We start from the raw sequence: 24,853 nt of genomic DNA, 5'->3' as shown, positions 1-24,853 counted from the left end.
ACCCCTTATTCGTTTCCCAGAGTTAGGAGTCTCTATACCATAGAATGTTACTCAGCCATTAGAAACGATGAATATCCACCATTTGCTTCAATGTAGATGGAACTGGAGGGTATTATGCTGAGTGAAGTAAGTCAATCGGAGAAGGAAAATCATTATGTTTAATGAATATTTGAGGAATTTGGCTATGCTATCTGAGAAGAGGAATCCGTGGAGACTGTTCTTCCTTAGGGAGAGAATTTGGAGTTTTGATGGCAAATAAGGAAGAAAGGACATGAAGCTAAGGAGAGGGGAGCCAGGTACAGGAAATGAAATTGAGTATACCATGGGGGGAAGGACTAAGTATGGTTATCTTTTTGGAAATCAGTTAAATATTTGTATGTCAATGAACATGTAGAAACAAAAACCCAGGGAGCAGAGAGTGCCATAAACTTGAGTGCCCACCACCAGGAAAAGAGAAATCTTGAATAGACTTAGGATTTCCAAGGGTGTAAGATTGTGAATTCAAATCTATCTTACCTAAAGCTTGAAGGTAAGATTTCAACATGAATTTGCTTTTCAGATCAACTAGCTAGCTATCAAGAACAATCCTAATGAAAAAGCAAATACTGGCAAGGAAAGATACAAGAGATGCTGCACAAAGTAGAGAGCTAGGGTAAGGACCTGGGCAGACAGGAGATATGTTGTGGTTACTGAAGTAGAGATGCATCTGGGATAAAAGGAAGTAGAGAAAAATGCCAAAAGAAAGAACTAAAACATATGGGTTAAGAGGAATTTGTGCGCTCAAGGCAGAGACTGTGGTTTAGGCTAATCTGTGACTATGGAGAAGTTATTTAACTTTTCTGAACTTTATCTCTCTTGCCTGTAAAGTGGTGATAATAGCACTACTTCAGTAAAGTTGTCTTAAGTGATATAAGACCAATATGAATTAGTTATTTGTTTTTAATAACAAAACTTGTTACTTTTATTGTTTTTGCTTCAGTTCCATTGAGACACAGCCCCTTCTGCCAATGGAAAATTCTCAGTCTGAGATGGGGAACTCAAATATTATGACTGAAGGTAATAAAATTATGTATCTGTCAAGTGGCTCTACCTAAAGAAAAATGATGCAATGCAGTTATGTTCCCTCATAAATACCAGAACAAAAGCAGAAAAAAGTTTAAACTAATAAATGTAAAACCTGAGGCTTTTCCGACAAGAGACTTATTCAACAAACACTGATAAGTAGCTGCTATGAACAAGTTGCTCTGTTCAGAACTAAAGGGGCAAAAGAAAACAGTAAGATATTCTCAGTAACTTTACTCAACTAAGGAGAGAAAATGAAGTAGAATATAAACAACTACAGTGCAATGCAACGATAAATATCATGAGATAGAAAACATCCTACTTAAGTTTTGAGGACACATTATACATGATGATAGGTTAAGTATGGAAAAAAAATCTGAATTGGGCCTTAAAAAAGCATTCCAACAGACAGAATATAGCAAGAAAAAATAGTAAGGAAACATTACTAATCGTGGAGTGCCTGAAAAATTAGCTGCTTACGTGAAAATAGTCAAGAATTAAAAGGTATTTGGGGACTACAACAACGACACCCATCAGTGCTAAGGAATTAGGACTGTATCTCAGAGGCAGTAAGGAGTCACTGAATATTGGAGACAACTTCTGAATCTGGCAGTCATACATAATCTAAAGAAGACAGAGAACCTAAAGAGGTGGAATATCAAAACACTGCAGTGGCCACATGATAATATGGGCCCAAACTTGGATAGTAGCAAAGTAATGAATGAATTCAAGTTACAAAATTAAAAAAAAAAAAAATCAACTGACTATAGTCAAATAAAAATGACCAGTAGATTTCTAGCATGGGCAACCAGGGGAAGAATGATAACCTTTAAAAATATAGAGAAGTCAGATATAGTAAATCAGTAATAGAAATCAGTCATGTATTTATTCAAGCATTTATCAAGCATAAGCAGTAGGCCAGGTGCTAGGTATGTAAAGATGAATAAGACCTAGTTCCTGCATTGAAAGAGACACACATAGAACTTAATTGATATATATTCAGTTAACAGGACCCATAAAATGGTGACTAGGCTAATTTGCCAATGGATCAAATGCTGCATGACCAATCACTAATTCACTTATCAAAAATGTATCTGAAGTAAAATTTCTGAGTATAGGATATATTCAATCAATATACATGCTTTTCTTAGTAAATTTTAGATTTTGCCAAAAGCTTTCCAGGCAGATGATCATTGCCACTATTAAAGATTAAAGTCAGAAACGGCAAAGGCAAAGACACAGAGGTGTAAAAGCAGTGTAGTTCCGAGAACTACATACAAATAGTTTAATATGACAGAATAATATACAGGGAGAAAAATCTGAAAAGACTGAGAAGGACTGGATAACGTAAGGTCTAATATATTTTATTGTAAAATTAATGGAAGATCATTAAAAGGGTTTCAACAGATGTGCTTTCTAACCTATACTCCCTTCTTAGAGAATAGTTCCCATCCCAAACTCCTACAAGGGTCCCTGCAGCCATTATTGGTACTGAGAACTGCATTCCTCCACAGAGTTTACTGGACCTGGCGTGTATGTTCTGTATGGGGCCAAATTTTCTCATTAAGAATTTATAATTGTGGCATAGAATTAGTGAGTCACTTAACTGTAGATATTAGACTTGTAGAGCTCATGGAAATTCAGAAGTAGGGAGTGCCATTTGGGGGCCCTATGAAAGAACAAATATATAAGAGTTATAAAGCAATATACATACTTAAAGAAGAAGAGATAGGAGGACAGGTAGCCCTAGAAAGCAAGCAAGCCTCTATAGTTTCCTATTCAGTAGTCATGGGATAGGGACATATCCCACCTTTGCATAAAGTGAGATGTCCCTGTAGCCTTCTAGTAAATCCAATTTTTGTTTAAGCTAATTTAAATGGGTTTCTATTTCATGCAATCCTGAAAAGCAAGTTGGCTAATTTGAGTGGTTAATCTGAAGAATAAATGAGAGGACAAATAGGCTAGAAACAGGTAGAACATTTAAACTAGGGAAATGAGTCATCAAAAGATAGCAATAGTAGCAAATATAGGCAGACTATGACAAAAGAAAAGTAGCCAATATTGTGCAGTCATGTCCCTATCCCATGACTAGTGAATAGGAAACTAGAGGCTTGCTTGCTTTCTAGGGCTACCTGTCCTCCTATCTCTTCTTCAAGTATGTATATTGCCTTATAACTCTTATATATTTGTTCTTTCATAGGGCCCCCAAGTGGCACTCCCAACTTCTGAATTTCTGAATTTTTGTGCAGGGTCCATGAAGCTTAATTTAGACAAGAGAGTTTCAGGAAGCTGAAGCAGTAACAATTGCCTCGACGGACTAGAGGGAGAAGGTCACTGATACTTTTATGAGAATAATTTCAACAGAATAATTGGGACAGAAGTAATATTTTTAAAAGTTAAGAAATAAGTAGTAGAATACAAACATAACTAAGAAATTTAAGGCAGGTGAAGATTAAAAGAACTTTGAGGAACGCCTGGGTGGCTCAGTGGCTGAGCATCTGCCTTTGGCTCAGGTTGTGATCGTGGGATCCTGGGATCAAGTCCCACATCAGACTACCTATGGCGTACCTGCTTCTCCCTCTGCCTATGTCTTATATTATGTACAACAATGTAAATTATCTAATACTACTGATATACATACTTAATAATGGTTAAGATGGTACATCGTTATGTGTATTTTAACTTAAGAAAAAATGACCATCAAAAAAAGAACATAATGAGGTAGATTCACACCACTGAATATCACATTAGCAGTAAAAATGAATGAACTGCAGGGCACAGCATAAATGGATCATACAGTGCTGAATGAAAAAGTGACACAAAGGAGCATAAAGAGAATGATGCCATTTACATAAAGTTGAACTGCCCCTCTCTCTCTCTCATGAATAAATAAAATCTCTAAAAAATAAAAATAAGTTTGAAAGAACAGTATTAAAGAAAAAGTACTGATAAAAAAAAGGAGAGATATGAAGTTATTTTTAGGCAAAGAGAAAATGAAAGCCTCATCCTGCAAAAGAATGAAATGATATTCCAAAGGAAGCAGAAGTCTAGAACATTATAACCTCAGTGAGATCAAACATTTTTTCCTTAAAATTGATTAACAACAAAAACCAATGGCTAAAATTCCAAGAAATCTTAAAGCCAAGTGAAAAAAAGTTGAGGAAACTCACATTATTAAATACTATGCACCACGCAGTAGAGGCAATGACTAGGTTAAGTGATTTGCTGAGAACAAAGGAGCAGGAATGGATCGACTTAGGAAATATAGAAGGTCTGAGCTTTATCTGAGGAAAATGACAGGGAGTTAACAAGGAGTAAATCAAGTAAGTTTCTTATTGACCAAAGGCTGCAGGGGATTATAACAGAGAACAGAAAAACCACAAACTGGTACTGTAAGGAAAAAGTAAGTTACTACGATTTAGGTAAGGATAACTTCAAGTATAATTTGTTACATAACCTAATATGATGTACCCTTAACTTTTAACTTGCAAAAAATTAAATAAGGCTATTCAGAAATGTTTCTGCCTTAAAAACTGAAAAATGTTCTATTTTAAGTTTACATTATAAGGAATATTGATACGTATTTCATAATATTTTAAAAATTAAATAATTCAGACCTTTATTTTACACTGTATTCAACAATCAACTCTAGATATGTTGACTTAGATATAAAAAATAAAATTCCAAAACTCTTAGTAGAAAGAATAGTTGACTGTTAGACCCAAAGTAAGGAACAATTTCTTACACAGCAAGTAATTATAACAAGAGAAGATTGACAAATTCAACTAAAATTAAAATTAGAGGGTTTTTTGTTCCACATCGGGCTCCCTGCATGGAGCCTGCTTCTCTCTCTGCCGATGTCTCTGCCTCTCTCTGCATCTCTCATGAATAAATAAAATCTTAAAAAAAAAAAGGGCGGGGGGGATCCCTGGGTGGCGCAGCGGTTTGGCGCCTGCCTTTGGCCCAGGGCGCGATCCTGGAGACCCGGGATCGAATCCCACATCGGGCTCCCGGTGCATGGAGCCTGCTTCTCCCTCTGCCTGTGTCTCTGCCTCTCTCTCTATCATAAATAAATAAAAATTAAAAAAAAAAAAAAAAGGATACCACAGCAGTGACAAGAACAAGATTCCAGGTTTGTAAATACCAGTAAATTCTACAATATTTTATTTCCATAAAATAAAATAATTAAAAATAATATTTTATTCTTTTAAAAAAAGATTTATTCATGAGAGAGAGAGAGAGAGGGAAAGAGAGGCAGAGGGAGAAGCAGGCTCCATGCAGGGAGCCAGACGTGGGACTCGATGATGTGGGACTCGATACCGGGTCTCCAGGATCACACCCTGGGCTGAAGGCAGGTGCCAAACCACTGAGTCACCCAGGGATCCCCTCCAGTATTAAATCTAATCAACTCTAGTACTTTATTAACAATCTATGTACATAACTAAATAACTGATCCAGTTTGTTCTTTAAAGAAATAATAGTTAATAATTAGTTTGCACTAAAGAGATATGGAATGGGAAAACTCAGCAGTTCATAAACTATTTACTATATAATTTTCACTACTTTTCTGCTTATAAATTCATGCTTTAATTGAATCAACTAACCTTTGAGTGCCTGGTATGTGTTAAGTGATACAACATTTTATACAACTTTCTACAGTTGTTCATTTGGACAATTTGTGAATCCACAAGTCAAAACCATAGAAGTTTATTTACCCTTTCTATAGAAAATCTAGAATAGACATTAAGTGCAGGCTTGCTGATCACAATGATATAAATGATTCTAAATATTTGCCAAATGGTAAAACATTTAAAACCGTCCCTCCTACAAACTCGCTAAAAGAAAGTGAAAAGTTACAAACTAAGAGAAGATATTCACAATATATACAAAGGATTAACGTGAAGAATATAAACGACTCCTATAAGTCAATAAGAAAAAAGAGAAAAATAGGCAAGAAACATGAATAGGAATTTCACTGAAAGGAACCATAAAAGGCCAATAAACATAAAAAGAAATGCTCTACATCAGTGATGATCTGGAAAATGCAAATCAAGACCACAAGACAGCATTCTACATTCCTCTGATTTGTAAAAATTAGAAGACGGTATCAAATGTCAGAGAAGATGGATAATCAAAGGATCTTTCATCGCATATATTGCTGATATGAAAATAAATTGGTGCAACCATATTGGTAAGCCAGGCATCATCTTCTAGAGTTGTGCATTCACCTACCCTGTAAGATAGCAATTCTACCTTCAGGTATATAATAAAAACTCTTATATGTATATAATAGGAAAGATGCACAGAATATCCATAGTAGCATTCATCGTTCCCCATTACAAAAACCAGAAAGTAACTAAATGCTCAACAAGAAAGAGTGAATTAATATCCAAATATCCAACAAGGGAAGAGTGCTAATAGTTTACTCAATGAAATATTTTACAGAAATTAAAATTACTATAGCAACATGCAATAACAAAATAAATCAGTCACAGGTGAAAAATCACGTTCAGAAAGATTATATTCAACACAATTATACAAAAGCAACTAAAATAAAAGATACACCTTTTCAAATTACATATCCAGCAAAGGTATATATATCAAACAAGAGAAAGAACACAGGCCTCAAGATGACCACGATCTTAGTAGACAAGAAGGTGGAGATAGCGGTAGGTTAACGTCCTAGCTTTTTTGGGGAGGTTGGGAGTGAGTGGTGTTCCATGGGTGCTTACTATAATGAAAGATAGATGGATAATTAATCCAATGCAGTATGCCTAAGGTTTAATAAGAGGAAAAAACCAAACCCAAATTTAATGAAATTAGTTCAATGAAAATTCTGAAACAGGCAAAACAAGCACCTCCTCAGAGAACCACTAAGATAACAACTATAGGAAAAGGAAAACAAAATGGTTAATGTGTAAAATATGACATTTAACACATGTATGTATGACATTTAGATACGTAAGTACATCTTCTATAATCTAAAACAAATTCCAAATTCTGTCATAACAACTTTCCAATAAATTAAGGTGTTTGTGTGGAGGTTCCTCAAAGAGTTAAAAATAGAGCTACCCTACAACCCAGCAATTGCACTGCTGGGGATTTACCCCAAAGATACAGATGCAGTGAAAGACCAAGACACTTGCACCCCAATGTTTATAGCAGCAATGTCCACAATAGCCAAACTGTGGAAGGAGCCTCGGTGTCCATCGAAAGATGAATGGATAAAGATGTGGTTTATGTATACGATGGAATATCACTCAGCCATTAGAAACGACAAATACCCACCATTTGCTTCAACGTGGATGGAACTGGAGGGTATTATGCTGAGTGAAGTCAGTCGGAGGACAAACATTATATGGTCTCATTCATTTGGGGAATATAAGAAATACTGAAAGGGAGCAAAAGGGAAAGGAGAGAAAATGAGTGGGAAATATCAGAAAGGGAGACAGAACATGAGAGCCTCCTAACTCTGGGAAATGAACAAGGGGTAGTGGAAGGGGAGGCGGGCGGGGGGGATGGGGTGACTGGGTGATGGGCACTGAGGGGGGCACTTTGACGGGATGAGCACTGGGTGCTATATTATATGTTGGCAAATTGAACTCCAATAAAAAATATACAAAAATTAAATTAATTAATTAATTAATTAAGGTGTTTGTGAGCCAGGAAAGCAAAACTCTAACTAATTAGAAAAAGCAAATCAGGAGCAGCCCTGGTGGCTTAGCGATTTAGCGCTGCCTTCAGCCCCGGGTGTGATCCTGGAGACCAGAGATCGAGTCCCACGTCAGGCTCCCTGCATGGAGTCTGCTTCTCCCTATGCCTATGTCTCTGCCTCTCTCTCTCTGTCTCTCTGTGTGTGTCTCATAAATAAATAAAATCTTTAAAAGAAAATCACTGCCAAGTTTCTAAAATAGATCTTAGTAACAGTATATGTTATGTAATTCTTATGTATCCATTCATCTTTATAATGTAACACCAACATTTACCTTCAAATCTAAGGTATTTATTATTCTGATCAAATATACTTATTTGTGCTTTCCTTTAATTTTAAAGACAATATTTATATACATAACATTACACAATTTTTGTGAGATTGTGAAAAACCAAACATGACAGTAGTTAATTTCAAGTAAAATTTTATTAGATAAAATTAAGGGATACTAGACATGTATCAAAATAAATGTTTTCTATTTCTGCTTTTCTAAGATACTAGAAGTTACTTTTTCATTAGTACGTTTTCCTATTCAAAATTTTAAATATCTTTCTAAAGCTTTTAACTACTTTTCAACTTTGCTACCAAGTATGAACTCTGTTCTATATCAAAAGTTAATCATATCAAATGTTACGATTTTTTTCATAGAAAATTGGTTTTTGAAATACAATGGACATTTGATAATTGATGCAGTATATCTTACAAGGAAATGATGCAGAACCATTTTTTTTTAAAGATTTTATTTGAGAGACAGTCAATGAGAGAGAGAGAGAGAGAAAGAGAGAGCGCACGCGCGCATGAGTGGGGAAGGAACAGAAGCAGGAGCAGGAGAAGGACAAGCAGACTTTGTGCTGAGCATAGAGCCCAAGGCGGGGTTCAATCCCAGGACCCCAAGACCATAACCTGAGCTGAAATCAAGAGTTAGATGGTTAACCGACTCAGTCACCAGGTGCCCCAGAAGTAACTATTCTATTAAAATATCACATACACATGTAAGTTTAAGTGATATTTATCTCTATAAACTACTACTCCACTATTTTGTTTAAAAGGGGGCACATAGGAATAACTTGATAAAAGGCATAAAAATCTACTGTTGCCAAATTTGAAAAGCAAAAAAGAGCCTAAGGAGTCAAACACAAAGCTCTGGGGTGTAAAGAGACAGTGCTTAGAAAGTGGCCCCTTACCTCTCCATTTCAACCCTGATCACATCTGAACAGTAAAGTTGTACAAAACTAGAAATAATCTGTATTACACTAATTAGAGATGACAGAAAAACAATCTATTTAGAGCCATCATCTTGTAACACTAGTTTCAGTATAGATTATTACGTAATTAGAAAGTATTTGGCAAGTCACTTAAAGACATGGCTGAGGGGACTCCTGGGTGGCTCAGTGGTTAAACATCCGCCTTCAGCTCAGGGCGCGATCCTGGGGTCCTGGGATGGAGTCCTGCATCAGGCTCCCCAAAGGGAGCCTGCCTCTCTCTGTGTGTCTCTCACGAATAAAAAATTTAAAAATAAGGACATGCCTTCAATAAAGTATGTAGCATTCTGTAAGAGTAGTAACAACCAAATCTAAGCTGAAAAACCACATTGTATCAAAACCACTTTGTATCAATTATTCAGAGTTGATGCTATGTATCATTGTCTATTACTAAGTCCATTCTCTACTCCTCACTTTTCTTCTCAACTGTATCTTAAAGTATTGACTCAAATCAAAACATTTTGATATAAAAAAATCAATAAAGCCAGCTATATCCACATATCTCTAACTAGTGGCAAGAAATTTTCTTAATCTATATCTACTTCTATCTTAAAATGTCATGAACCTCATTTCTCTTTAAAATTCTTATAAGTTGGATGCCTGGGTGGCTCAATAGTTGAACGCCTGCCCCAGCTCAGGTTATTATCCCGGGGTCATGGGAATGAGTCCTGTATCAGGCTCCCTGCAGGGAGTCAGTCTGCTTCTCCCTCTGCCTATGTCTCTGCCTCTCTGTCTCTCTCATGAATAAATAAGACTTTAAAAAAAATTCTAGTAAGTGGAGAAAAGGGAGGAAAAGTATTAAATCAATACATTGTATACCTTCGAGTTACACAATATTGTACATCAAATATATCTCAATTAGGAAAGAGGGGGACAGGGAGGAAATAGACTGAAATGCCTTGGGACTTAAAAGCTAGGATAGTTTGTCAGTTATCTCTGAGTAACAGAACTATGAGCACTTTTTATTTTCTTTGTGCTTTTCTGTATTTCCAGATTTTCTACAATGAACATGTATTATGTTTACAATAAAAGAACTACAGGAATGCCTGGATGGTTCAGTTGGCACTTAGTTAAGCACCAGTTAGAGAAATGGCTCTTGATTTTGGCTCAGATCATGATCTCAGGATTGTAGGTTCAAGCCTCATGTCAGGCTCCGTGCTGAATGTAGAGCCTGCTTAAGATCATCTCTTCTCTCCCTGCCCTTCCTGCTTGTGCTCTCTATAAAAAAAAAGAAAAGAACTGTAAAATCCACTTTAACTATCTTGCTTACTTTCTCATACTACATTCCCAACCCACCATAAAATCTTAATCCTCGCAACAGAGATGTTCTACTTTCCAGCATCAGTGCAAAATTAGGTGACATCCATTTACCCATTCACACTAAATGGGTAAAATAATATGTTGTACGTAGGTGTAATGTAACTATTGCAAAAATCCCTTTTGAACTTTTCAAGGAAATATTTTGTGGACAAGGGATTCAAAATGTAAATTAAAGAAAACTAATTTCTTAGAGCAATGATTATCATCAACTTCAGTCAGAACAGTCAAGACATTTCTCATTGTAGGTGACAAATGGAGGACATCTCATCAACATGTTACTGAGTGCCTACTAAGTGCCAAACACACAGCTTGGTTGGTTACACATGAGCTTAAAATTTTAAAGGTAAGTTTATCTTACAGATAGACTACAAAGAAATGCAAAATCTTCTGAAAGGATTTCAGCAAACATTCAACAACTTTCAACAGAAACAGTAACTGTTAAATGATGAAAACCTGCAAAAAGGTTATTTTGTACTGTTAGTCTCTATAGAATATTACACCTAATTCCCAACAATAATGCACTACTAAGTTACAGACTACCAAAAGACAGTATAAATCATTTTTCCTTGTTATAGAGGAACCTAACAAAGAGTATAAAATTTGCATTAAAGTTAACTATAGTTAATTACATTTTTGGCCAATTTTTTGAAAGTTCACACATAACATTGCAATGCAAAATATTTATGGGTCCACAGAACTGTGGCAGCTCAAAAAAAATGGTATAGTAGAAAACAGTGATGTGATTTCAAACTCAGGTTTACAGTGTAACCATGAACTATCTATCCAACATTCCTAAACAGTTTCTTGATCTGTTAAATGGAAATAACAACACCCACCTTACTGGACTATCATAAAGGTTAAAAACGGTATTTAGAGCACCAAGTACAAGGACTGATATATAGCAAATGTTCCATAAATGTTATTTGTAATCTCTTCTAGTCATAGCTTCTCATCTTTATATCCTATAATATGTAATAGATTTTGTAGATAATAAATGTTTCTTGAAATTAATCCCTGTAGTTTAAGGCTAACTACCTCAACCCTCCACTTGAGCAAGTCACCTCTACTTAAAATCTGCTGAGAATGGAATTTAAGATGCTTGGCCCAATACTTTATTAGGCATTTGATGAAGATAAATCACTGGTAATCAACAAGATATGGGCAGCCCCGGTGGCCCAGCGTTTTAGCACCGCCTTCAGCCCGGGGTGTGATCCTGGAGACCGGGGATGGAGTCCCACATCAGGCTCCCTGCATGGAGCCTGCTTCTCCCTCTGCCTGTGTCTCTGCCTCTCTCTCTCTCTGTGTGTCTGTCATAAATAAATAAAATCTTAAAAAAAAAATCAACAAGATAACTTTATTAGTATGGTATTCAATATTTGGGCTTGCAGTCTACCAAATTACTGTTGTAGCCAATATTTTCATTTTGAGATTCTTTATATAGTTTTCATTAATCAAGTTTCCTTAAGAATAAACTTTAATTTCTTTGGCCCCACAAAAAAATCTGTTTCTACTTCAAATGAAAAACAAGGAGAACAAGATAAAAACAAGCTGGTTACAAAAGATAGGAACTAGAAACTGCCAATTAAGTTCATATTTTTAACAGCCTATTTTTATTTTTACTAGAGCAAATATTCTTCCTTATACATTGAAGCCTCTAGCCATCAAAGTTTATGTGTACTTTATTAATGATTCCTTGTTGAATAATCCTCCTAAATTACTAGCAAGAGTTAGAAACATTACTCCAGAGAAATATTACAGTAATTAATAAAGGCAAACACTATGGTTTCAGATTTTGCTTTGTCTTTCCACTACTTAAGGTTACTAATAACCCAATTCCAACTCAAATAATAAAGTATTTCAAATCCTGGAATATAACTTGAGAAATAGTTGTAAAGTGTTGGATATACAATGTTTCAAAAAGTAAGTATCACTTTCATTAAAACTAGGTTGTAACATGTAACTTTCAGAGTGACACAAGAATCTGACACAAGATATGGCAAAGTAACAGTTTTTAACTACTAAACACCAGTTTTAAAACCTGCCACATAATACTTAAAATCAGTATGTCAGAGAGGCATTAAGAACTACGTATTAATTTCTCAATTGAAATAAATTCAAACGTAGACGCTTCTTAAAAATTGGTTCTCAAAAAAAAAAAAAAAAAAATTGGTTCTCCAAACAAGTTTGATAAATATTTGGCTACTATATACTAGTTCCATGACCCAATGAAACAGTAAAAGATTTGAATAGATGGATATACTTTTTTTTTAAATTTTTATTTATTTATGATAGTCACACACAGAGAGAGAGAGAGGCAGAGATATAGGCAGAAGGAGAAGCAGGCTCCATGCACCGGGAGCCCGACGTGGGATTCGATCCCGGGTCTCCAGGATCGCGCCCTGGGCCAAAGGCAGGCGCCAAACCGCTGTGCCACCCAGGGATCCCTAGATGGATATACTTGAAGCAAATTTTATCACCTTTTATCTTAAGTGTAAATATAAATAATGTTCTCAATTAATTTAATACATATGATAAAGTCCAAATGCAATAACTTTTATTAAAACCAAGAGTCGGGGATCCCTGGGTGGCGTAGCGGTTTAGCGCCTGCCTTTGGCCCAGGGCGCGATCCTGGAGACCCGGGATCGAGTCCCACGTCGGGCTCCCTGCATGGAGCCTGCTTCTCCCTCTGCCTGTGTCTCTGCCTATCTCTCTCTGTGTGTGACTGTCATTAAAAAAAATTTTTTTTAAATAAATAAATAAATAAATAAATAAATAAATAAATAAATAAATAAATAAAAAACAAACAAGAGTCAAGGGCAGCCCCGGTGCGGCAGCCAGCGGTTTAACACTGCCTGCAGCCTAGGGTGTGATCCTGGAGACGCCGGATCGAGTCCCATGTCAGGCTCCCTGCATGGAGCCTGCTTCTCCCTCTCCCTCTACCTGTCTGTGTCTCTGCCTCTCACTCTCTCTCTCTCTGAATGAATAAATAAATCTTTAAAAACAAACAAACAAAAAACCAAGAGTCAAATATACCAAGAAAAATGCTCTGGATATACTTATCAACTTATAAGGTAACACTAAAAATCATTCTTTTTCTGGAAGGAGTTAGACTTATTAAAAGTAATATAACTATAGATTAGGTGTTCCCCTACTTTGATCCCATTTTTAAAATACTCATATATAAATTTCTTCTCTCTTTGACTTGCTTCCTTCACGTCAAAATTGATCCTATTAAAAGTCCCTAAGTATACTTATAACACATCTGAAAACATATTTTCAGGTCCAGTGTCAAAATGAGTGTCTTCTATTATAGTTTTCTATAAAATACAAATAAGGATGCCAAATACATCCTAATTCTGAAGCCAATCCATTCAAAGAAAAAATGCTCCTGTCCATTTTAGTGGATTTTTCTCAGAACCAAAGTATGTGTTTCATATTTCAAAACTAGGCAGCGGGAAAGCATTTCGGAGGTGCTTCAAACAAACCTCATTTTAAAAGCTCACGTTAATTAATAAAACCATAAATTCCATTCAGTTAGTAAATGTGGTATGCTGTAAGACGTCATAAAAGGGTGAAAGTAATTAGACTACTATATGGCAACATGTTCAATGACATGAAATTCAAAGCTGATTCAAAGGATTCCAAATTTGCAAGCCTGCATTGGTACGCTTTGCTGAAATCTGTACTTTTGGTCACTAAATGTCAAATATTATAACAATGCCTTCAAGCTTACATCTAACTGCACAATAAAAAGATCTATCGGGGGGAAAAAATTAGCAGTTGCAATACTTAATTTTGATATCACGAAGAATCAACCCTTCAGTATCTAGATTAAGTCTTTCAAGAAGAAGTAACTGCCCAAAGCACCACAAAAAAAAGAAAGAGAAAGAAAGAAAGAAAGGTATGTGTATTTTTTCTTGTCTTAAATCCTATCTTCAATATTCGAATAGCTAAAGGTGTCTACAGTAAAACACACCAAAATAAACCTAAAAGTCAAGAAAACAAGGGTAAAACTTTAATCCAGATGTGAACATCTCTGGGACACCCCCGGTTTATAAAAAAATAATAAGAATAATAATCTCCATAGAGGAGCGTAGGTATCCTTGCACAGCACAGACTTAAGGACAAAATTCCTGCCTACATCATTAAATATTCAGCCGCAAATGGAAGACGATAATAACCCTGCTACTCGGCAGAGACCTCACTAGCTCAGGGACATACTTTGTTCTCTTTCTGCGGGCGTGTGGAGCCCAACCTTTCCCCTCCGTCTACTGCTTGCTCTTTTGTAAACAACTGCTGCGGCTTTTCTCTGGTGTTCAAACCGGGAGGGAAAACGAAAGTCTGAAAAAGCATCAGCATCTGTGAGCGGAGCTTCCGGATCTGAGCCGGGAGTTAGCAGAGAAGGGGATCGCCGAGCTCGGTCATCTGGTTAGAGGGGCCGAGAGAGAAAGGGAGCCCCCGCAGCAGGGGAGAGACGGAGTCACCTGGAGACGGGCTAGCGAAGGGAGGCAAGCATTCGGTATGACACGCTTTAAAAAAAAAAAAGAAAAGAAAAGAAAAAGAAAAAACTTTGGGGGCTGGGAGTTATGGGGGCGCTCTTTGTGCGGAGTCGGAGGGGAAGGGGAGGGACAAGAAAGCAGCTTGGGAGTCATTCAGAGGGAGGTTAAGGAGCGGGGTGCGAGGGAAAGGCGGGGCGGGGCCTGGCCGGGCAGGGGCGGGGCGGGGCGGGGGGCGCCCGCGGGCCGCGCGGACCCGGGGGAGGGGGCGGCTCCCGGGCCGGGACGGGCCGGGGTGGGGGGAGCGGGCGCGGGCTCGGGCGCGGGCGGCCCACACACGCGCGGCCCCCGCCTCCGGGATGCTAGGCAGGTCGGACTCAAGCGGCGGCGGGCCGGCGCTCCCGGGTGACATCCCGGAGTTTCCGCACTTAGCGGGTCAGGGGCGCGGCGGCCGCACGCCCCCCGCCCGCCCCCCGCCCCGGGCCCCCGGGCCCCCGGCCCCGCGCCACACGTTCTCCCCGTCGCCTCCGCCAGCGCCTCCCGCCCGGGCCGCGGCCCTTACCTGCAACTCCGTGAGCAGGATCTCCCCCCGTTCGGGGTTGGCCGCCATTGCGCTCCGCTCTGCGCTCCGCACCTGGCCGCGGCCGCCGCTGGCGAGGGGAGAAGGCGGGACGGGACCCGGAGCGGGGGGGGCGAGGAGCGGGGAAAGAAAGGGGGCAAAAAAAAAAAAAAAAAAAAAAGCCTAGGGATTCATGGAGGCGCAGCCCCTGCTGGAGGCGCGGCTTATTTCGCCCGGTTCATGGAGAGCGGCGGGGAGCGAGGGCTCTCGTAGCGGGCTCCCCCTCGCCGCCCGCCCGCCCGCCGCCGCCCGCCCGCGCCGGATTCTGTGCGCTCAGTCGCTCCCTCTGGGCGACGCCAGGAGCCGCCTCAAGCTCCTCGGTGCGGGGCGCTGCTGCCGCAGCTGCGGCTCCTCCTGTCGCACCATTTGGCTGTCACTGCGTCGCAAAAGCGGCCTCACTTGGCGGCTGCCAGAACACGTGACGGCCGCGGCCGCTACCTCCCGTGGCGAGGCGGGGGCCGGGGGGAGGTGGGGCGGAGAGGACCCGCGGGCGGGGCGGCCATTGGACCCCGCCGGGGTGAAAACGAGGGGAGAGGACTGGCCTCGCGTCTCCTGGGAGGCGGGAAGAGGAAGAAGAAGAAGAAGAAGAAAAAAAAAAAACACGCCCGCTTCTCTGCTGCGCTTAACGGCCGTACGGTGGACACTACAACTCGGGAGCTTACTCTTTGGGGTTTTTTGTTGTTGTTGTTGTTGTTGTTCCCCCCCCCCCCCCCCGCCGCAGCTCCACTTGTCGAAGTTTATTTAGGCCTAACGTAAACGAGCCGCTTTTTCTAACCTCCACAGGCCAAAGAGTTTCGGGGCTCAATTTGTGCAGGTTATTGCCGGGCCCTCCCGTCGGCCCAAGCTGCTAGTCCTGCCCCAGGCCGCGCCCCCCGCGCCCCGCGCGCCCTCCCGCCGGGCCAGGTGCACCGCGGCCCTCACCGGGGCGCGGCCTGGACTTCCCCGAGAACTGAAGGCCCCCGGGATCTCTGGCCGTCTTCAGTGCGCCTCCCCAAGCGCTGACCTGCCCAGGAAGGTTGGGGCCGTGGAACCCCACTGACTTTAGAATCTGATCCGCAAGGTCTTGGACGGTTTTAACCGAGTGCAAACTGCAGGAGGTGGGGCGGGGCGGGGCAGTTCCCGCGAATGGAAAACAGCCAACTTGCCCTTACCGCGGGCAACCTCCAAGCTCACCTGTCTCTTGGTGACGTACTGCGAGGGGATAGTGTTAAGTTGTGGTTGAAGAAAACGACACTGTAGTACTCAGGAATGTCAATAAAGTGCCCAAACAGGTACCTTTTGTTTGAGCAGTGAATGGATATTCCAGGCAGCTGCTTCACTTTAGATTGGGGCTGGAATACCACGTCTTTGTTAAAAGCTACTTGGAGAAAGCGCTAAGGGTTAGTTATCCTTGAAAGCCTTAATTGGCATACTTCTTGAGAAATCTTGTACTTCAGTCTTGTACTTCGCTTACATTCCACGTGAGATAGATCTGTTGGGGGGGGATGCTGGCACTTTGGTGCATCTCTTTGTCTTCTCAATTCTCCTGCATTCCTTTGACAAACATTTATTGAAGATCTAGCGTCTGTGGCCACTGGGTTTTTGAACTCCAACTCCTAATATGCGACAGGGAATTTTTCGGCTGTATATTTTACTTTTTTTTTTTTTTTTGCAGCATTTTAAATGTTTCATGCATTGCTTTGATTGAAATGATAATTAAAATATATGCAATGGCAACACTTGGAAAAGCCAGGACATGATTGCCCTTTTTGGTAACTAAGAGCCAGACAGTGTTATAGGCCCTAGAGTTACAGCTAAGATTAAGAGAGTCCTTGTCCTTGGAGTGATTGAGTCTTTTGGAGAAACAGACTTGTGTCCAAATAAATATGATGCAATTCTAAATGGCAGGCACAACATGTTAGGGAAGCACTGTATTCAAATATGTATACATATATATAATGTGTGTGTGATAAAATATCACATAATATGGGAATCCCTGGGTGGCTCAGCAGTTTGGCGCCTGCCTTTGGCCCAGGGCATGATCCTGGGGTCCCGGGATCGAGCCTGCATGGAGCCTGCTTCTCCCTCTGCCTGTGTCTCTGCCTCTCTCTCTATGAATAAATAAATCTTTAAAAAAAATCACATAACATGAAATTATCATTTAAACCATTTTAAAGGTACAATTCAGTGCATTAAATGCATGCAGAGGGGATCCCTGGGTGGCTCAGTGGTTTAGCGCCCACCTTCAGCCCAGGGCTGATCCTGGAGTCCAGGGATAGAGTCCCACTCCCTGCATGGAGCCTGCTTCTCCCTCTGCTTGTGTCTCTGCTTCTCGCTCTCTTTGTGTCTCTCATGAATAAATAAATAACATATTTTTAAAAAAATAAATAAATGCATGCAGATATATTTTGCTTATTTTTGCCCTGCCTTCCTTCAGAATGGATTTGACATGCCTGACATGCATATAGTTTGGGCTTAATGATGGAATTAAAAATTACCTATGTAAAGGGGCTTGTGGCTGCCTCAGTTGGTTGAACATATGACTCTTGATCTTGGTGTCGTAGGTTTGAGCCCCATATTGGGTGTAGACATTACTTAAAAATAAAATCTTTAAAAAAATTTACCAATGTAAAGAGTTAGAAACAAAGTTAATGAGCATTCTTTTAAAAAAGAATTTCAGGTATAAGAAAATATTCATATTTTAGCACCATGGAATTTTTGAACTAGAAGAGATTTAAAATATCCACAATGACTCTTAATATAGGTAAAGAAAATAGGCCATAATTTACTTAACTAATAAGGAGCATGACAGAGATGGAGACTGAACCTAAATGTATTTGCCAGTCCCAGCCTTGTTTTAACCTACACCGTGATACTATAAATACTTTAAAATAGAATTCTCATTTAAACTGAACTCAAAGCATTATAGTCTCTCATTTTTTACCACAGAAAAAGACTTTAAACTTTACGTATTTCTAGAACTCAAAGGATATTGATAATAATTTTAATTTTATATATCACATGTAAATGTAACAAATATAAAAAGTTTTTAAAGCTATAGGAATTATTTCTGATTAGGTATGCTGGAGAAAATAGTGCATACAGAAGGGAGGCCCAGATAATATAAAAACTGCATGACAATCTGGAAAATGTGACAGTTTAAACAATAAATTAGTTTAATTTAAGCTAAAAACTACAACCCAGCTCACAGTCTATGTTTAGAAAAAAAAAATGTAATAGGACATGGGACATACTTATCAAAATGAAGCACATGTGAAAAGGTTTTAGTGGAAACATGTTGATTCAGATGAATTGTATTCCGTCCCTATTTTCAAATGTTTTTAGGGAATCCTACATATGTTACCTCAAGTTATGTTCTAATTTATATTAACAATAAAAAAAAAAGCTTTGCTGTTTTTCTTGTTTTAAACAAACATCCGTGTAAGAAATTAAAAACCAAAAAATATCTGGACTGTATCACTAGTTATGCAGGTGCCTTTAAAATATTTTCTTGGTCTTTAAGAAATAGAAATGACCAGGATGCCTGGCTGGCTCAGTCAGTAGAGCATGTGTCTCTTGATCTTGAGTTGTGGGTTTGAGCCCCATGTTGGGTGTAGAGATTACTTAAAATATTTCTAAAAAAAAAAAAAAAAAGGTAGAAATGACCAAACATGTTGAAGTAGTTTCAATTAACAATAATCAGATAAAAAATGTTATTTTCTGTTTCCTCTTTTTGAAAAAGTTTTTATTTATTTATTAGAGAGAGAGCATGAGCAGTGGGGGTGGAGGTGGGGAGAGAATCTGACTCCTCACTGAGCAGGGAGACTGATGTGGTGCTTGATCCCGGGATCCTGGGACCACGACCTGAGCCTATGGCAGATGCTTAACTGAGCCACCCAGGCACCCCTGTTTTCCTTTGTAAGTAGAAGAAATGTAACAGGAAAAATCCTAGTAGAGCTGAACTTTATTTTTTTGTCATTGTTATTTTCTGTGCTGTTGGTGAGAAACATTCAGATATTCAGATGATAAAGCTCTTTTCCCTTTGATCCTAAATGAAATAAGATAAGACCTATATATCCAGGGAAAGAGTTAGAACCTTTTCTTTGTGAGCTACAGTGTTTTTATTGTCTTACGTCTTCCATTTCCCTTTTGCTCTTGCTTAATATTTATTAAAATGTTTTTAAGAATTCCATCTTATCTCTCCCAACAACATTATGGAGTATCAAGGGAAAGGTTTTTTGGTTTGGGTTTTGTTTACCATTGTTTCAGTGTTAGTGTTAATATAACAGGTGAAGAGTAACCCCCTGCTCCCAGGGGATCAAAGTGAAGTAGCAGTGGTAATCAAGTGACAGACTCCATAAGAGAGACAAAACTCAGACAGTCAGAACTACTTGGTCACCAATTTCTTCATTAAGGAACCCCCTGTAGAGATCGTTACCTTGTATGGATGAGGATAATTTTGAGAGCAAGATTGTTAAAGTGAAAGTCACAACGGAGTCAGCTGTTGTGAGTGAAGCAGATACTTTGGGGATGTCTGCACACTTCCTTTCCTCTTGAACTTCCCCTGAGAAGAAGTCTCTGTAGCTATGTTGATTCTGCTTGACCTAGATCTTCCAGTAAACTATAGGCGGATCATGATAGAACATGTCTAAGGTTAGCCAACAAGATTCTCACTCCAAGAGTCTGGAAATAAAATATTGGAATACTGATCAATTGGTGGCCATAGAGTGGGAGGTGTGGTGTTTCAAGGACTAGAATGGCCATTTTCTGTCATATGTACAAAGATGCATAAAAATCAGCTCTTTGGAAAGAGAAAAGAAGTAAGAACCAGCAGGTGATTTACCACTGGAAAATCACCTGCTGTCACTGGAAATACAATGCTTACTAAGGCATACCTGGTCTTTGTCTTCATGGAACTTTAAAGAAACATAATGGCAAAGAAGGTGAATTTGGGATACTTTGTGTTTTTTTTTTAAAGTTTTATTTATTTAAATAATTCTGCACCCAATGTGGGGCTCAAACTTATGACCCTGAGGTCAGGAGTTGCATGTTCCTCCCACTGAACCAGCCAGGCACCTAGAATTCAGAGTACTTTGAACATGGGTCAGGCAGTCCTTTCCTGAGTACTTCACACTTAAGCTGAGATCTCACTGGTGAGTAAATATTAACTGGGCAAAAAAGGGTGTAAAAAACTTTTCAAGGAAACAATAACAGATAAAGTTCTAAGGCAGCGGGGAGAAACTTGTGTAAGCATTGAAAGGCTAGTAGGGCTATAACAATAGCAATCAAAGAGATTGAGCAATAAGACCATGTGTATCAATTAGGATAGGCTAGGTTATGCTGAATAACAAATGATTCAAAAAATATCAGTGGCCTGCAATAAGGCTTATTTATCTCTCATGCTACATGCCACCACGGCTCTGCTGCCTGTCATCTTCACTCTGTACTCTGGCTGACAGAGTGGTCTTTATCTGGAACATTGCCATTGTCATGGCAGAAGGAAAAGAAAACTGGTAAATCACCTGCTGGTTCTCCAAGTGTTTGCTTACATTTCACTTTCACTTTTCATCAGCAAAACCTTTGCCATACCTGAAAGTAACAGGGGAAGACCATATAATCCTCTGACAGAGGGACACAATAAAAAAGGGCACTAGAGGGATGCCTGGGTGGCTCAGCAGTTGAAGTCTGCCTTTGGCTCAGGGTGTGATTCCGGGATCCAGGATCGAATCCCACATCAGGCTCCTTGAGGGGAGCCTGCTTCTCCAAATCTTCTTGCATCTCTGCCTCTCTCTCTGCGTCTCTCAAAAGTAAATAAATACATAAATAAATAAATAAATAAATAAATAAATAAATAAATAATAAAATCTTATAAAAGGGGGGGCACTGGATGTGGGTGAATAGGAATCCAGTTCCATACCATGTTTAAGATTTTGATGTTCATCCTAGGAGCAATGGAAAACCATTAAATATTTTTAAAAATCTCTCTGAGGGGCACCTGGGTGGCTCAGTCAGGTAAGCATCCAACTCTTGATTTCGGCTCAGGTCATGATCTCAGGGTCATGAAATTGAGCCCTGTGTCAGGCTCTATCCATGACAGGCATGGAGCCTACTTAAAATTTTCTCTCTCCCTCCACCTTGGCCCCTCTTCCCCTCCACCCTCTCTCTCTCTAAAAAAAAAGAAAATATCTCTCTGGCTGTGGTCAGAACAACAGATTAGAAATGGGCAAGAGTAGTTTTGGGGAGAAAAATTAGGAGGTCATTTCAGTTTTCCAGGCAAAAAAGGATTGTACTTTATAATAGGGTCAAGCCGCTGAAAATTGAGAGAAGCCAAGAGATTTAAAAGATAGGAGGATCTAATGCTATGCAAAAAGAAGGAGCAGTGAGAGACTAGGTAGTCCTAGGATGGTGGAAGAAATATAGCTGAATTGGTTTCTGATGTCTTACAATTTGCTGGTTCCAGTTTTCTAGGAAGTCCAGCTACTCTATTTTCTATTTGTTCTTGAGTTTTCTGTGTTCTCCTAATAAGTCTCCCTTTTTACTGAAGCTAATTGTGTGTGTGTATGTGTGTGTGTGTGTGTGTGTGTGTGTGTGTGTTATTAACCAAACAGCCCTAACTAGACCATTCAGCCAAGTTGAGAACCATCAGAGGAAAGTGACACCATGGCTCTCGCTATGGGGTAGAAGGAGGTAGAACCAGTCTAATTTGTGCTTTCTCCTCTTCCAATGATTATTTCTCTATCCAGTCTATTTATTATTCCTCAAAGACCCCAACATCAGGAAATGTACAGGCTACAAACAAGGAGTACATATTAAACCTGATATAAATCTTCCCACAAAACTTTCCTGATACATCAATTTGGGTATTTCTTTGTGAAGTCTTGTATAAATTTTTTCTTCTCTTTTTAGACCTTAAGTCACTAGAAAGAGCCCGTGTGTCTTATATGGCCTACAATAGTATCTCTTATGAGTGGATAGCATATGAGTTGTGTGTGTGTTTCTGTATGTATTACAGAAGTATTTTAGGATAGCCATCAGCTAGGGACTCCTCTGTCCCTCAGAAAATTAGATAAGCTTGTGTCATAGCCTCTAAAGTTGAGCCTCTATTTCCCCAATCCAATTTTTGGAACTGTGAGAGGTTATTTACACATGTTTTCCTGCTTCTTTCACCCTTTCAAATAGTCCCACAGTACTCCCCCCACTGCCTATATCCCTTGGTTCTGTCTATATTGATACAGACCTGAAGCTCAACCCATGACCAGTTACTCAATACCAACTCTCATCAAGCTTTTGTGAATACATTAACTGGGTACCAAAGATTTAAGGGGATTCACACTATAGGATGTGATGCCTTTCCTCTTGAATCTGGGTCTACCTCTGGTTTTCCACCCTCAATAGGTTAATAAGCAAATCCTGCTCCTTTCCCAGGCTGTTACAGTTTGACCATACTCAGGTTCTTCTGATTCTTAACTGTTATTACAAATAAGATTGTTTGGAACTTTCTCCCCCAAATATACATGTTCTCCTGAAAAAGATACCGGAAAATGCCACTTTCCTAGCTTGGTAAGCCTAATCACCAAATGAATGGTAACATTCTGAGTTTTATGTATTTGAAGTAATGAAAAAGAAAGTAAGTTTTAACAACCACTGAGAAGTTAAACTTTTTATCTTAACCCTCAGGATGCATTTATACTCTTTTTTTTTTTTTTTTTTTTTTTTTGCATTTATACTCTTAAAAAATTATCAGACTCCAAAGAGATTTTGTTTTTATGGGTTATATCTTCTGATGTTTCTGTATTCAAAGTTAAAAGTAAAGCATTTTTAAGATACATAAGAGACAAACTCATATTTCATTATGAAAACCTCATCTTATGTCATAAAACCTCTGAAAAACTATCTTATACACGTGGGAGAATAAGAGTGAAAAGGTAACATCTTAATATAATGAAAATGAACTTGACTTTGCAGATCCCCTGAACCGCACTTTGAGAAGGATGCCTCTGATGATTCTGGATTAGTAGTTTCTCTACATGTGGATATGGGAATGTGATCTCTGCGCTTCTGGAGTTTAAGATCTAGGACCGTGCTAAAATTATTACAAGGTTTTGGGCTTTTAGTTGAAACATTGGTATGGTGTATGAGAAATTTCAGTTGTCCTTGTCAAAATGATAAAAGTATATAATATGAAAAAGTTTATGTACCTGATTATTTTACTACTTGTGCTTCCTTTAGAGGAAAATTCTTTTGCAACTATACAGTGGTAATAAAAATTAATAGGTACAAAGAAGTTAACATTGGTTACACCATACATATTAAAGGGTTGGTCCCACATGGACAACAAGGAGGTAGCTTTTCATCTGTCATTTCTTAAGCACCCAGCTATTATTCAACAATGTATCTACTATTTGAATAAGTATAAAGCTAAACTTTTGTAATGAAGAGGCTCCAGACAGATGGTGTAGAGAAATTTGCTATTTTGTCACACATGAGGATTGCACAAGGTAAGCAATTTAAGTTATCAAACTGGCTCTGCTCCATGAGGCCACCCAAGGATCCAGGTTCCTTCTCTCTGACTGTTCTACTATCTGCTATGGCATTATTCTCAACTGCATGGTTGAAGCTAGGTCAGGGAACTCCATAATCTACCTTTATGAAAGGAAAAGAGAACATAGAGGATCTAATGTCCTATGTCTTAAGGTCCAGGCTCAAAAGTAGTACACATCATTTCTGCTCGCATTCCATCATGAAAATGTCCTCATTTGACCACATCTAGCTTCAAGCATGGTTGAGAAATATGCTTTCTAACTAGTCATGGCCCAATCACAACTCATTTACTGAACAAGAGGGGCAGGGTGGACATTGATGGACAATTCACAGTATTTATCGCATAGAGTTTTAGCTAATGTGTTTTGCAATCAGCAAAGTGTTCTGTTTCTCAAACTTTAAAATACAAGTTCCAAATCTATAACTGTCATTCTCTAGGTCCCAGAGTAAATACATTTGTGTGTTAGTTAAAAAAAATTAAAAGGACCATACGTTTTTTAACACTCATAGCTAGTGTTCCTATGTTTAAATGATGGCTTTCTTAGAATATTCCCTGTAAGCTCTCTTAGAACCCAAGCACCATTCTCTGAAAAGCTAAAGCTTCATGGTGAGGTCATATGTAAGTGTTCTGATCAACAGTCCCAGTTGAGCTCAGCCTTCAAATCATTCCAGGCCAGGAACCAGAACAGGTGAGTGAAGAAGCCATCTTGGTAACAAACCCATTCTCTGCCATTGTAGCCTGCATCCGCTCAAGTCACTAGCTGTTGGAATCATTCTGTTTGAGGCCACAGACATTATGGAGGAAAACAAACAATCCCTGCTTTGCCCTGTCCAAATTCCTGAACCAAATTTGTAAGCATAG

General features: G+C 39.1%; 1 protein-coding gene across 2 annotated transcripts in view; it reads right to left on the bottom strand.

Moving 5' to 3' along the window:
* Nucleotides 1-15,726, bottom strand: part of PKN2 (protein kinase N2) — a 129,904-nt gene extending 114,178 nt beyond the window's left edge. For both annotated transcript variants that reach the window (XM_072834386.1, XM_072834387.1), the window contains exon 1: nucleotides 15,415-15,726. In XM_072834386.1, coding sequence (XP_072690487.1) covers nucleotides 15,415-15,462 — 48 coding nt within the window. In that variant the 5' untranslated portion in view covers nucleotides 15,463-15,726. The remainder of the gene's footprint in view (nucleotides 1-15,414) is intronic.
* Nucleotides 15,727-24,853: the final 9,127 nt, after the last annotated feature.

Source organism: Canis lupus, chromosome 8 (genome assembly GCF_048164855.1).
Source record: "Canis lupus baileyi chromosome 8, mCanLup2.hap1, whole genome shotgun sequence".
Lineage (NCBI taxonomy): Eukaryota > Metazoa > Chordata > Mammalia > Carnivora > Canidae > Canis > Canis lupus.
The sequence above is the reverse complement of the archived record's forward strand: the minus strand, read 5'-3'. Positions and strand labels throughout refer to the sequence as shown.